At 35.2% G+C, this 12,909-nt stretch overlaps 1 protein-coding gene across 7 annotated transcripts in view; it reads right to left on the reverse strand.

Annotated features, from left to right (window-relative positions):
- PHF14 (PHD finger protein 14) overlaps window positions 1-12,909 on the reverse strand; it is a 201,063-nt gene that overhangs the window by 102,609 nt on the left and 85,545 nt on the right. For all 7 annotated transcript variants that reach the window (XM_010845426.1, XM_010845425.1, XM_010845424.1 and 4 more), the window contains exons 15-16: window positions 2,392-2,442; window positions 2,152-2,273 (exon numbers count right to left, since the gene is read on the reverse strand). In XM_010845426.1, the coding sequence (XP_010843728.1) occupies window positions 2,152-2,273; window positions 2,392-2,442 (173 nt within the window). The remainder of the gene's footprint in view (window positions 1-2,151; window positions 2,274-2,391; window positions 2,443-12,909) is intronic.

The raw sequence follows: 12,909 nt of genomic DNA on the forward strand, positions 1-12,909 counted from the left end.
ATAAAATTCTTCTTTAACCCAAGAGCAATGTGTTTAAACTAAATGTGTGTGTGTGTGTGTGTGTGTGTGTGTGTGTATAAAATGTAGATAAAATATATATGTATTTTTAAAGAACAATCACATCATAACTATAAAACATTTTATGGTGAGGCTTTATATCCAGCTTATTTTGTTCTCAGAACATTATTAATATATAATGTTTATAAAACATTTAATTCCCTCTTCATTACCTCTAAAATCTTTGCAGAAAATCTGATATTATCTTGTTAACAAGGCAAAACTAGGGAGGAAGATTTGTATATCCATCATTTCTCGAGTAACAAAAATATCTTTACCTTCCAGAAGACTTTCACAAAAATCCGACACTGGAATGTTATAATAATGCAAGTGAGGATGAAAATTTTATAATAGGAACTGATTAAATAAATGAGAGGAAAGGCTAATAATAGATAAAAATGTTTATCAAGAACCAAAGAAAGGTGATACCTATTTTTTCTTTTTTAAGACAACTATAAAACAATGTCCTGGAGACACTCTTGTTATAAAGTGGTTTTTAAGATGAAAATTGTATTTACTTCTTAGGTTCTTTTTTTTCAAATGTATCACCAAATAATTTAAAATAAAAACCTGACAAAAACATGTAGAGTCTATACAAGAAGTCCTGCATCAGCCTACTATTTTAAGAAAATAAATAGGAGGTAGATATTTACATAGATTTTAATAGTTATAAAAAGAATAACCAGCTCTCTTAACTATTGCTTCAAAATGATCATGCCCCACAATGCCACTCTCAATTCTAGACTGAATTTTTGTTCATTATGTAAGAGTGCTTTTATGTTTTTTCTTTTATTTATTTGTTGTTTTATGCATTCCAGTATGTTATGCTTATGCTTGGGATTTCTTTTTTTATATAAAACAGAAGATCATGTTGTGATGAGAATTACTCATGGGTCTCTTCTGATACTAGAACTAATTTACCCCAAACTTAAATAAGCTTAATCTCCAGGAAAGCTCTCATGATATTCCACATAAACTATTTCAAAAAACAGTTGTTTAATATTACAGACTTTTTCAAGTTTGCTGAAGCACTCTGTATTTCTTCACTGGAATTTATACTTTTTCTTTTTCTACCTCAATGACGGCATAAAGTCGTGAAATTTAAAACCACATGCCTCTAATTTAAGAAATTAAAACAAGCAAATTATACTTCTAATGACAAACAAATGACATCACTTTGGAAGCAAATATTTAAAATCTTATAAAGGTATTAATACACATTAATAATTTTTGAATCATTTAATTTCTATGCCATGAGTTAGTCAGGGGTTTATCAAAAGACAATTTTTGAAGGAAACCAGAAAGTGTTCCCATAACATACTAAAAAATTCTTTGTGTCACTGTCCTTTGAAAGAGGATACCTCTTTTTAGATAAGGTCTCCTTTTTCTCACCCACCCACTGCTTCATCTCACTGAAAGCTTTGCGCAATTTCATCATCTCAGCAAGAGAGGCAGCAAGTGGCTAAAATGAGCAGTCTCTGGACCCTCAGGAATAGCCACTATGCCATATCACCTGAGATTCCTGATTAGAATTATGTCTGATTTAAAAAAAAAAAAAGTAACAAAACAAAACAAAGAAACAAGAAAACAAAACAGAAAACAAAAAATGTCTAACTAGGCCATCTTTTCACCTTTCTTTATTTCATAAGAGAGAAGCATTTAACACATTTTTTTTGAAAAATGATAAAGTACTAACAAAGCTCGTGTCAACATTACTGCTAAAAAACTTATCAACTTTTATATGCTAACAAAACTCAGTAATTTTATTGCTTTATGAGATAAAACATAATAACCTTAGCGCAAAGAGTTTAGATCAAATTATTTTTGTGGCCTCTATCTATAGGACACAGTCAACTTCTCATGTCAAGGGAAAATTAATTCTCTTGTTCAAAATCCAGATTATCACTCTTAACTATATCTAAATCCAGAGAATAACCATGTGTAGCACATTGGATGAAATTTGTTTCTGAAGTACTTTTTTCACTCAAGATTTTAAGAAAGGTCCTATACTGTGATTTTCCCCCCATTTTATCTGCGATGAGAAAATGATTAGGATGGAACCTTAATCCCCTAAAGTCTCAGCATCCAGCTTACCTGACAAGATTTTCATTGTCTCCAGTTCCCTTGCAAGTTGCACATTCAGTTCGTAAATCTTCAGCCTTGGGCTTCTTTTGTAACACAGACTGCCTCTGTCTTCTCTCTCTAGGAACTCTTTCCTGTCATACAAGGAAGAAACAAAATATAAAATCAGGATACAAGGAAAACAGAAATAATTTTAAGCAAGGAAGTTTCTCAAAGTTTAGACTATGCAAAATATGCTTAACTTATTCCAACCTCATGTTTTTCTTCCTCAGGAATGAAGCTTCGTTTTCGTCCTCTGGTTCTCTAAAAAAAGAAAGAAAGAAAGAAAGAAAAATCCACAAAAATATCCAATATTTAATTAACAGTATAAATAAATTTTTACTGCTTAGGTTAAGCACTTGGAAAGTTAGCAGCATTTCTAATTAATGCCGTACTGCTCTATTACACTTTGTTACAATTTATATAAGAAAATAAAAACATGACAAATTAAGTACAGCCTATAGTAACAGTGCTTTACTTTTAAATAACAGATATCTGATAAGAAAAATAAGCTACAAAATTAGCTTGAAGATTTATGAACACCATAGATGTCATATTATGATGATTAATGAAGAACATTTAAACTTTCATAACTTATCAAGTATGACTGCTAGAGCTAACCCTGGACTCACAATACATCTATTGCATGCCTCTGTGTGTGTGTGTGTGTGTGTGCTGCACAAACACGTCAGAGTAACAAGAATCAACTTTTAACAGCTATGCAACAAGGGAGGCAAAGGGTTCAGATGTCTCCCAATCCTGGTTAAAATAAAATGAACTAAAACATGGTACAGGTGGCTTGAGCTTATTTACTTAAAACTCTTGAAACTTATATCCTGTATTTCAGAACACATTTACCATGTGAAAGACAACATTTGTATGTTTTAAAGTAATACAAGTACAACAGTATTTGCAGTCCATATGTTAAAAATCTCGACCCATGTAGCACAGACTCTGGAGATCTATAATTCTCACGTGAAGATCACTGTTCTTAAGAGAGAATGAAGAGAAAGGAGGCACCACTTTCAAAACTTGCTTCGTCTGACTGCTGAGATCAAGGAACATTATTCTCAAGTTACAGTAGGGACCAAACAATTCTAAATTACTGTCATTTCAATTTGCCACAGTACTAAGTCACTTGTTATTTAGAACCCACATCCTGTTTAATCTGCTTCTCGAGGAGAAGGGGGCAACAGAGGATGAGATGGTTGAATGGTATCATCAACTCAATGGGTATAAGTTTGAGCAAACTCAGGGACACAGTAAATGACAGGGAAGCCTGGCCAGCTGCAGTCCATGGGGTCACAAAGTCATCAGACACACCTGAGCAACTGAACAACAACAGATGACCAAGAGCTAAATAATCAGTCATTCAAAATAAGCAAATTTAAAGACAACATATTCATTTACACTTACACTCTCAATCAGTCTATTTTGATTATATTATAGAAGAAATTAGGAAGAAAAAGGAAACTGTACCCAGGGAAAGGTTTCAAATGCAATCCACACTGGACATGACTGAGTGACTGAGCACACATACATCTATTTTTAATTCCAAAGAATTAGTACTATGCCTTGCTTCTCAAAATACGAATCATGGTTCATAAGCACTGGCATCCACTGGGAGTTAGAAATGAAGAATCTCATGCCCACAACAACATACTGAATTAGAACTTGTCTTTTCACAAGATCCTCAAGTAAGTCATATACACATTAAAGTTTGAAAACAGCCTTTAATACTGACAACACTTACCCAAGTCCTAATTAAAACCTTATGGCTAGCTCTTTGTATAGTCATCTTTCCCCTCTATGACATTCCTTCCTTTTATGCTTCAAATTCTGCCCCCCTACACAATTTTTTCCAAAACTGGTAAGGACCATGTCATATTCATCTTTTCAGACCCAATTAAACTTAATATAATGCATATTATATAGAAATTCAATAAATTTGTTTAAATAAAATAAGTATTTGGATTGAAACTACAAATGAATATACCAGATAATACAAATGATAACACTGACAAAAAGGGTAAGTTATTGTTCCTTCTCTAATAATCTATTTTCAATTTGCAAAAATTATGCATAGAGCCATTTCAATAAGGTGATCAAAATTAATAACCACTATTAAAGGAAAAATATTCAAATTACTTATTTTAGTTCTGCTGCTACTGCTAAGTCGCTTCAGTCGTGTCTGACTCTGTACGACCCCATAGACGGCAGCCCACCAGGCTCAGCCGTCCCTGGGATTCCCCAGGCAAAAACACTGGAGTGGGTTGCCATTTCCTTCTCCAATGCATGAAAGTGAAAAGTGAAAGTGAAGTCGCTCAATCGTGTCTGACTCTTCACGACCCCATGGACTGCAGCCTACCAGGCTCCTCCGTCCATGGGATTTTCCAGGAAAGAGTACTGAAGTGGGTTGCCATTGCCTTCTCTGAACATCTAAAGAATGTTCAAACGGCCTTCACACATCTCTATATTTCTCTTCATTCAACCCATCTTTTGTTGAGTCATCTAGTTTTTGAATCATCTACTCACTGAATTAATTTTTAAAGTATATATGTCAATGCTCCAAGTTCATATTCTCAGTTCTTTTAAAAATATATAATTTTTACCATTTCTGATTAATACTTCAAATTTTCAAACATCTGGTTTGATTCCATCAATTGGAAGCTTTACATACCCATGGAAGAGCTAATCTTTAGGTAGGTTGGTAAGGAGTCCAGGGCCCTCAAGGAGGAAGGGGTCCAGAGCCCTCAAAGAGAAAGGGGTCCAGGGCTCTCAAGGAGAAGAAAAGGACAAAGGTTTTTTTCCTACATAGCTTTGTCTTAGTCAATATAACAATCTATCTTGCTGAAGGCCAAGTTTCTCCTTAACAAGAACATCCTGACTAATCTTGTTATCTTAAGACATATATTGTGGGAGTGGGTCTGTTAAGACCTTTCTAGTGTTAGTTCTAATCTTGTTAATTTAAGATGTATGTTGTGGGAGCAGGTCTAGTAAAAGTATATAAGGCCTTGATAAGACTAGTGAGTTTCTGGCACTATCCTTCCCCCTTCTGATGTCTATGTCAGAAACTTTCTCTCACTTTTTATACTTTAATAAAACTCTGCTACACAAAAGCTATTGAGTGATCAAGCCTGGTCCCTGGTCCTGAAGCTAAATCTTCTTTGGAGATAACAAGTCCGACCTCATTCACTGTAAGCTATCACCCATACTGCAATTACCATCATAAAGTATAAATAATGTCACACTGATCCTATCTCATAACTACAGTTACGTATCTCTACGTTTATAAATTGTTTTATATTTTATGAAAGCAGTATTTTTAAATGACTAAACATTTGTAATTATCTAAGTGATTTTAACTTAAGTGCACATATTACAAGAAGGTAATCATTTACGTATTCCTGCAGTAATTTTAAATAACTAAATACAAGAAACCAACATAAACAATTTCTAGCCAGAAAAACAAGGTTGTTACTAGCAACATGAAATTATAGCATCTTAGAGTTTTGAGAAAACAGGTCACGGAAGTAACTTGATCAGCTGTGATCACACAGCTGATAACTGACCGAAGGTGAACTTCAAACCCAGGTCTCACAACTCTCAATTCAGTGATTTTTCTTGCATGATAAATCCAAGATTAATAATTTAATTCCACATAGAGTTGAGTAAAACTATCAAAAGAAAGCAAATGTCTTATTCTCCCTTGATAGTTAAATAAACTGTAACACTCTTATGTCTAAATGAAAAGTTCTTACATTTTGAAAAAAGTGAATGAGACAAAGGAGACAAGTCTACCCAAAGGAGTGGAGACCTCAATACCTCAAGCTGACTCTATATTCTACTCAATTTGGTACCCTATACATACAATGACTAACATGATCCATTACCAAAATGATTTATAGCAAGCTTCTTTAGCAAATATGATATAAACTAGCATTTCCAAAAATTAAGAATAAGAGGATTTAATCCAAACAGAATGCATCACAATATCAAGTCCCTAAACCAAGAAAATACTGAGAGTAGTGGGTTTTTGCCCCCTAGTTTTAATGAAGTGTCAGCAACTGTTGCAATTCACACCAGTCTACAAACAAAACAGACAAAATATGTTAAACATGGTATCTCTAGTGAATCAAAAACATAAGGGGAGTTAAAAAGAAGGAGAAATGACAGGAAAAGAAAAAAGGTTGCCTCATCCAACAAGTTTCAATAATCAAAGATCTTGCCCCATCTTAGATGTACATAAGTATTCATAACCAGGTGGTCATTTCATGGTATACATTGAGCCTGACACTACTTTAGAAACAAGATAAAGCAGAAGGGAGAACATAGTGCACGGAAAAAGGAAAAAAAAATATTTAAGAAGGTGCTTTAGAACCTAGAACAAATATATTATCTAGACATTCCAAATGATTCAAACTTTATTTCCAAATTGAGGTTCCTTTTCAATTATTACACTCTTAAAAGTAAATGGAAGTCTGAAAATCATTCCACATCTTAACACATTCCTATTTTTTTCTTTGTTATTTTTTTAAGAACTTTATTTGCTCAGGGAAAACTGACAATCTGAGCTGCTTAGATCACCTGGCTCTACCTGTCTTTGACACATTTACTTGAAAACAGGAGGTGATAAAAACACCCACAAAGAGTGGCATAATATTAGAGACAATGTATCTAAGTTAGGAAAGAATAAAACACTTGTAACTATAGGCATCATTTTAAAAGCACATCCATCTGAAATAAATAAATATTTCAATAACTTCACTTGTTTAGACCAATAAACTTAACAAATTTTAATTCTGGGTTATTTTAATTTATAATTAAGTCAGATGTATGATTATTTTCCCAAGGTTAGAATGATTCATTTCACAAATGAACTAAATTTAAAACTAAAAGACAGTGTCTCAACATCTTTGATATCATTAAGATGGATTTCACATAGTCATTTGCACACTGATTTCTCTAAGTCTGACACACCTTTTTGATGACAAATGACAATAAAGAAGCCACAAGTGTTTAGAAAAAACGAAGAATGCCTTCCTATGTAATTTATATATAAAAAGATAAAATGCTATTTATTAACAAAATTCAAAATTCAATGTTAATTAGGACAATTAAACCTTGAAAACCTCTGTCAGGCTAAAATAGCTTCAGATTTATGCTGAGGAATAAATGTCAGGGCTGTCTTGCAGCTGTTCAAAATGCTTCAATGAAATATATATACAGCATATATTTTTTTTTCCTTAAAAATAAGTATTTGTTTTCCAATTAAAAAATACATTAAAAACAATCATATATTAAAACTCATAAAATATTCAAAAGAAAAACGTTATATACATAAACAATGTGTGAACAAAGCACCATCTGTTTCTGTTGGCTACAGGCATACAACAGATGGAATGGTGATCACCAAAAATGAGTGTTTTCCCTTCTTGTCAACTGACTAGAGTTTATTTTTACCTAATTTATATTAACTGGGTTTGGAAAACAGGTAAAAAATAATAAGAATATCGTGACCTGTTTCACTTAACACTATAAATTAAAATAACCACAAGCCTAAAAAGGTAAAATAAAAGCTACATTTTACATGACAAATGTTTCTGTAACACCCTTCTCATAGGTAATGGCAGATTCAAAATAAGGAAAATCCTGAAGCTCTGCCTAGACCTTGTTCTCTTTATTTCATACACCTGGAAATAAACAAAAATGATGCCTTTCCAAAAGGCAAAAGCACAGCAGCAGCCCGTGGCTTCTGAATAAGATTAGCTGACTGAAGGACACCCACCGTGGCTCTTTTCCAAGTGAGTCAAGGTGAGTTAAGCATGGTTTAGTTCGCCAAAAAATTTTTTGCCTAGGTTTCTTCTAAGGATCTATGATAGACACACAGGTTATTATTATCTCTTTAGTACTTCAGAGGTCCCCTTGGGTCTGATAATAAACTCAAAAATAACTCTGATATCTAAAGCCCCCCATACAAAATCCTTTCTTCCCAGAACTATATTAATTAATCAAAATGAAAAACATCTATTTCTGCTTTATTGACTATGCCAAAGCCTTTGACTATGTGGATCACAATAAACTGTGGAAAATTCTGAAAGAGATGGGAATACCAGACCACCTGATCTGCCTCTTTAGAAATCTGTATGCAGGTCAGGAAGCAACAGTTAGAACTGGCCATGGAACAACAGACTGGTTCCAAATAGGAAAAGGAGTAAGTCAAGGCTGTATATTGTCACCCTGTTTATTTAACTTATATGCAGAGTACATCATGAGAAAAACTGGACTGGAAGAAACACAAGCTGGAATCAAGATTGCCGGGAGAAATATCAATAACCTCAGATATGCAGATGACACCACCCTTATGGCAGAAAGTGAAGAGGAACTCAAAAGCCTCTTGATGAAAGTGAAAGTGGAGTGAAAAAGTTGGCTTAAAGCTCAACATTCACAAAACGAAGATCATGGCATCTGGTCCCATCACTTCATGGGAAATAGATGGGGAAACAGTGGGAAAAACAGTGGGAAAAAATAAACAGACTTTATTTTGGGGGGCTCCAAAATCACTGCAGATGGTGATGCAGCCATGAAATTAAAAGACGCTTACTCCTTGGAAGGAAAGTTATGACCAACCTAGATAGCATATTCAAAAGCAGAGACATTACTTTGCCAACAAAGGTCCATCTAGTCAAGGCTATGGTTTTTCCTGTGGTCATGTATGGATGTGAGAGTTGGACTGTGAAGAAGGCTGAGCGCTGAAGAATTGATGCTTTTGAACTGTGGTGTTGGAGAAGACTCTTGAGAGTCCCTTGGACTGCAAGGAGATCCAACCAGTCCATTCTGAAGGAGATCAGCCCTGGGATTTCTTTGGAAGGAATGATGCTAAAGCTGAAACTCCAGTACTTTGGCCACCTCATGCGAAGAGTTGACTCATTGGAAAAGACTCTGATGCTGGGAGGGACTGGGGGCAAGAGGAGAAGGGGACGCCAGAGGATGAGATGGCTGGATGGCATCACTGACTCGATGGACGTGAGTCTGAGTGAACTCCGGGAGTTGGTGATGGACAGGGAGGCCTAGAGTGCTGAGATTCATGGGGTCGCAAAGAGACAGGACTGAGCGACTGATCTGATCTGATCTGATTAGCATAAAGATAACAAATAAATTAAGACTTGGGCAATGAATGCCTAGTTGCCTTTAGTCATTTCAATAGGGCTGAATCCAACGCTTCTATTATTTCTACTAAACTAGCATCTAAAAATTGTATGTATGAAAAACACATTCCAGATTTTAAAAGTTTCTCTGTTAAATAGACTATACCACAGATGTAAAACATATGTGTATGTGTAAAACTATTTTAAAATCAAACGAAAGCAAACTCTCAGATATTTGATTATCTTTCAAATGAAGCTCACCACTTAGACTACTGATTTGTGAAGTAAAATGGAAAACAGATTAATAACGTGTTTAAGTCTATTTCTAGAATAATGATCTATAAGAAAAGGTGAATTCTGAAAAAAATATGGCTTCAGTCAAAGCTGCTAAAAAGTACTTTGACATTTTACTGCATTTATCTTTCCAAAAAAGGAGATACATAAAACAATATAAAAATGTATGAGACAGAAAAAAAGATCTGACAACTTCAAAGAGAGTAGAAGATGATACATTGTGTATAAGAGTATGGAAAGATAGTCCCTACAAGTCCCTTTGGCACTTGTATAAAAGATGAAAAGTCACTAGATGACACAGAGTGTAAAGAAAACGAAAAGAAAATATGAAAGCTTTCAAGTTACATTAAAGCTATTAGAAAATATGCCAAAAAGTACAAACATCAATTTTAAAGTAACTTCAAAAGGAACACGGGTAAGCTAATTTATATTTTCTTCAAAAGTAATTTCCTTGCCTAAAAGCAAGTGAAAAGTTTCTACATTAAAAAAAAAAATGCAGAGAAAATGTCTAAATAACAAGATACTTAAAGGGAAGGCTGTCTTTCGAGTAATTCTATAGTTTCACCAATGAAATATGATTAATACATACAAGCAGAAACAAACTAATTTCCTTCTCAACCATAAAAGGCTAGGGAAAAGACTCTTTCAAAGTATACTAAGCTTCTGATACATAGCAACAGTGGAAAAGAACTCATTGGTGAAATATCCACCAAGTACCTACCGTAGTAGGTAACCAGCACATAGTGGTGAACGGGACAGCCTCTGTCCATTTGGGTTCAGAACAAATAATTAAATGTATAATTATTTATAAATTTGGAAAGGGCAACTAAGGTGAAGCATAAAAATAAAGTCACATACTGCTCAAAACTTTAATCAAAACTAGTGTTCTAAAATTCAAAGTATGCCTATATATCAGTCATAATTTATACTCTTAATAATGATCAAAGTTGATGTAAAACTACATTCACCTTAAAGATGGGTATGGAGAAAATGCCTAACAAAACTGGAAAACACAATTCTCAAAGGAACACACTTACATGTGACACTGGTGACCCTCAGGAAGGAATGGAAAAAGAAAGAGTTCAGATGGGCGAGAAGATAAAAGAATCAAGGACAGTAGCAAACACATTAATAAAATAACAAAGGAGGTAGGAAAGATACTGGAATTGTAATGAAAGCATGATACCTAGATATCCAGGCTGCTAAGTAACTGTGAGGATAAAGATGGCAATTGGATTTGAAATGTAGAAAAGAAACCCCACAACATACTGAGGGCACATGAATCTACTTTTAATCATGATTATTTCACACACATGAATCTTAAAATCAAATATTATCTCATATAATCTCTACTCAATGCAGAAAAGCCATAATTATTCCAGATAACAAGGCAGAATGTTCCATATAAGACAGTTCTAATTATCAGTTCCAGTTTTACTCTCCAAACATCCTAGCATTCAGGTAATAGAAGTTTAAATATTTAAAGATAAATGAACAGGTCTTTACTATGTTAAGAGTCTCTGTTCATTCATCTGTTAAGCTAATAAACATACCAAAAAAATAATCATAAAGTAACAAGGGCAGCAAAATCAAGTAACTATGTGAATATTCTTTCAATTAATTACTCCTCAGAGTACTTTTCCAGAACTTCATCATACTATCACATTAGGTTTTACTTTCTTAGATCATAAGAGCTAAAATTGAGGGATGATGGCAATAATGACACAGATTAATAATTACAACAGACCTATAATCTGTCACTTTTCCTTTGTTTAAGAGTCCAACTACAACATCATTTTTGCACTATGTAATACAGGACAGATAACAGAAAGGTAGAAGGGGCTGCATCATTTCTTTTTGTTTTAAAATATCAACAGTGTCATTGGCCAACAAAGAAATGTGTATCAAAACCACAATGATATACCCTAAGTGTTCCTGGGCTAAAATCAAGGTGTTGGCAGGCTGCATTCCTTTCTGGAGGTTCTAGGAAGAGAATCACTTTGCTTGCTTTTCCATCTCCTAGAGACTGCCAGCATTCCTTGGATCCCTTCCTCCATCTACAAAGAGCTCATATCTCTGACTCATAATCCATAGTCACATCTCCCTCTTACTTTCAGTTCAGTTGTGTCCAACTCTTTACTACCCCATGGACTGCAGCACACCAGGCTTCCCTGTCCAGCACCAACTCCCGGAGCTTGCTCAAACTCACATCCATCAAGTTGGTGATGACTTCCAACCATCTCATCCTCTCTTGTCCCCTTCTCCTCCTGTCTTCAATCTTTCCTAGTAGCAGGGTCTTTTCCAATGAGTCAGTTCTTTGCATCAGGTGGCCAAAGTATTGGAGTTTCAGCTTCAGCATCAGTCCTTCCAATGAATATTCAGGATTTCCTTTAGGATTGACTGGTTTAATCTCCTTGCAGTCCAAGGGACTCAAGACTATCCTCCAACACCACAGTTCAAAAGCATCAATTCTTCAGCGCTCAGCTTTCTTTATAGTCCATCTCTCATATTCATACATGATTACTGGAAAAACCATAGATTTGACTAGACGGACCTTTGTTGGCAAAGTAATGTCTCTGCTTTTTAATATGCTGTCTAGGTTGGTCGTAACTTTTCTTCCAAGGAGCAAGCGTCTTTTAATTTCATGGCTACAGTCACCATCCACAGTGATTGTGGAGCCCAGGAAAATAAAAGTCTCTCACTGTTTTCATTGTTTTCCCATCTATTTGCCATGAAATGATGGGACCAGATGCCATGATCTCCCACAAGAGAATGACCAAGACTTACCTGTAAGTGTCCAGGATTCTCTGGCGGAGGCATGGGTCGGTGGTCTGCTGCAGGGATGGGGGAACTGAGTGCAGCAGCGTGTGCATGGGACCTTCTGAAGGAGGTCACCTTTATCTTCATTACCTCCACCATAGTTTGGTCTCAGGTCAAACAACAGGAAGGGAACATGGCCCCTGCCTGCCCATCAGAACAAGACCCAGTTTCCCCCTCAGTTAGTCTCTCCCATCAGGAACCCTCCATAAGCCGCTTATCCTTCTCTATCGAGGGAAGACAGAATGAAAACCACATTCACAGAAAACTAACCAATCTGATCACATGGACCACAGCGTTGTCTAACTCAATGAACTATGAGCCATGCCACGTAGGGCCACCCAAGACGGACGGGTCATGGTGAAGAGTTCTGACAAAACGTGGTCCACTGGAGGAGGGAATGGCAACCACTTCAATACTCTTGGCTTGAGAACTTCATGAACAGTATGAAAAGGAAAAAGAAAGGACGCTG

The sequence above is a fragment of the Bison bison genome, unplaced genomic scaffold, assembly GCF_000754665.1.
Source record: "Bison bison bison isolate TAMUID 2011002044 unplaced genomic scaffold, Bison_UMD1.0 scf7180017864216, whole genome shotgun sequence".
In the NCBI taxonomy this organism is placed as follows: Eukaryota; Metazoa; Chordata; class Mammalia; order Artiodactyla; family Bovidae; genus Bison; species Bison bison.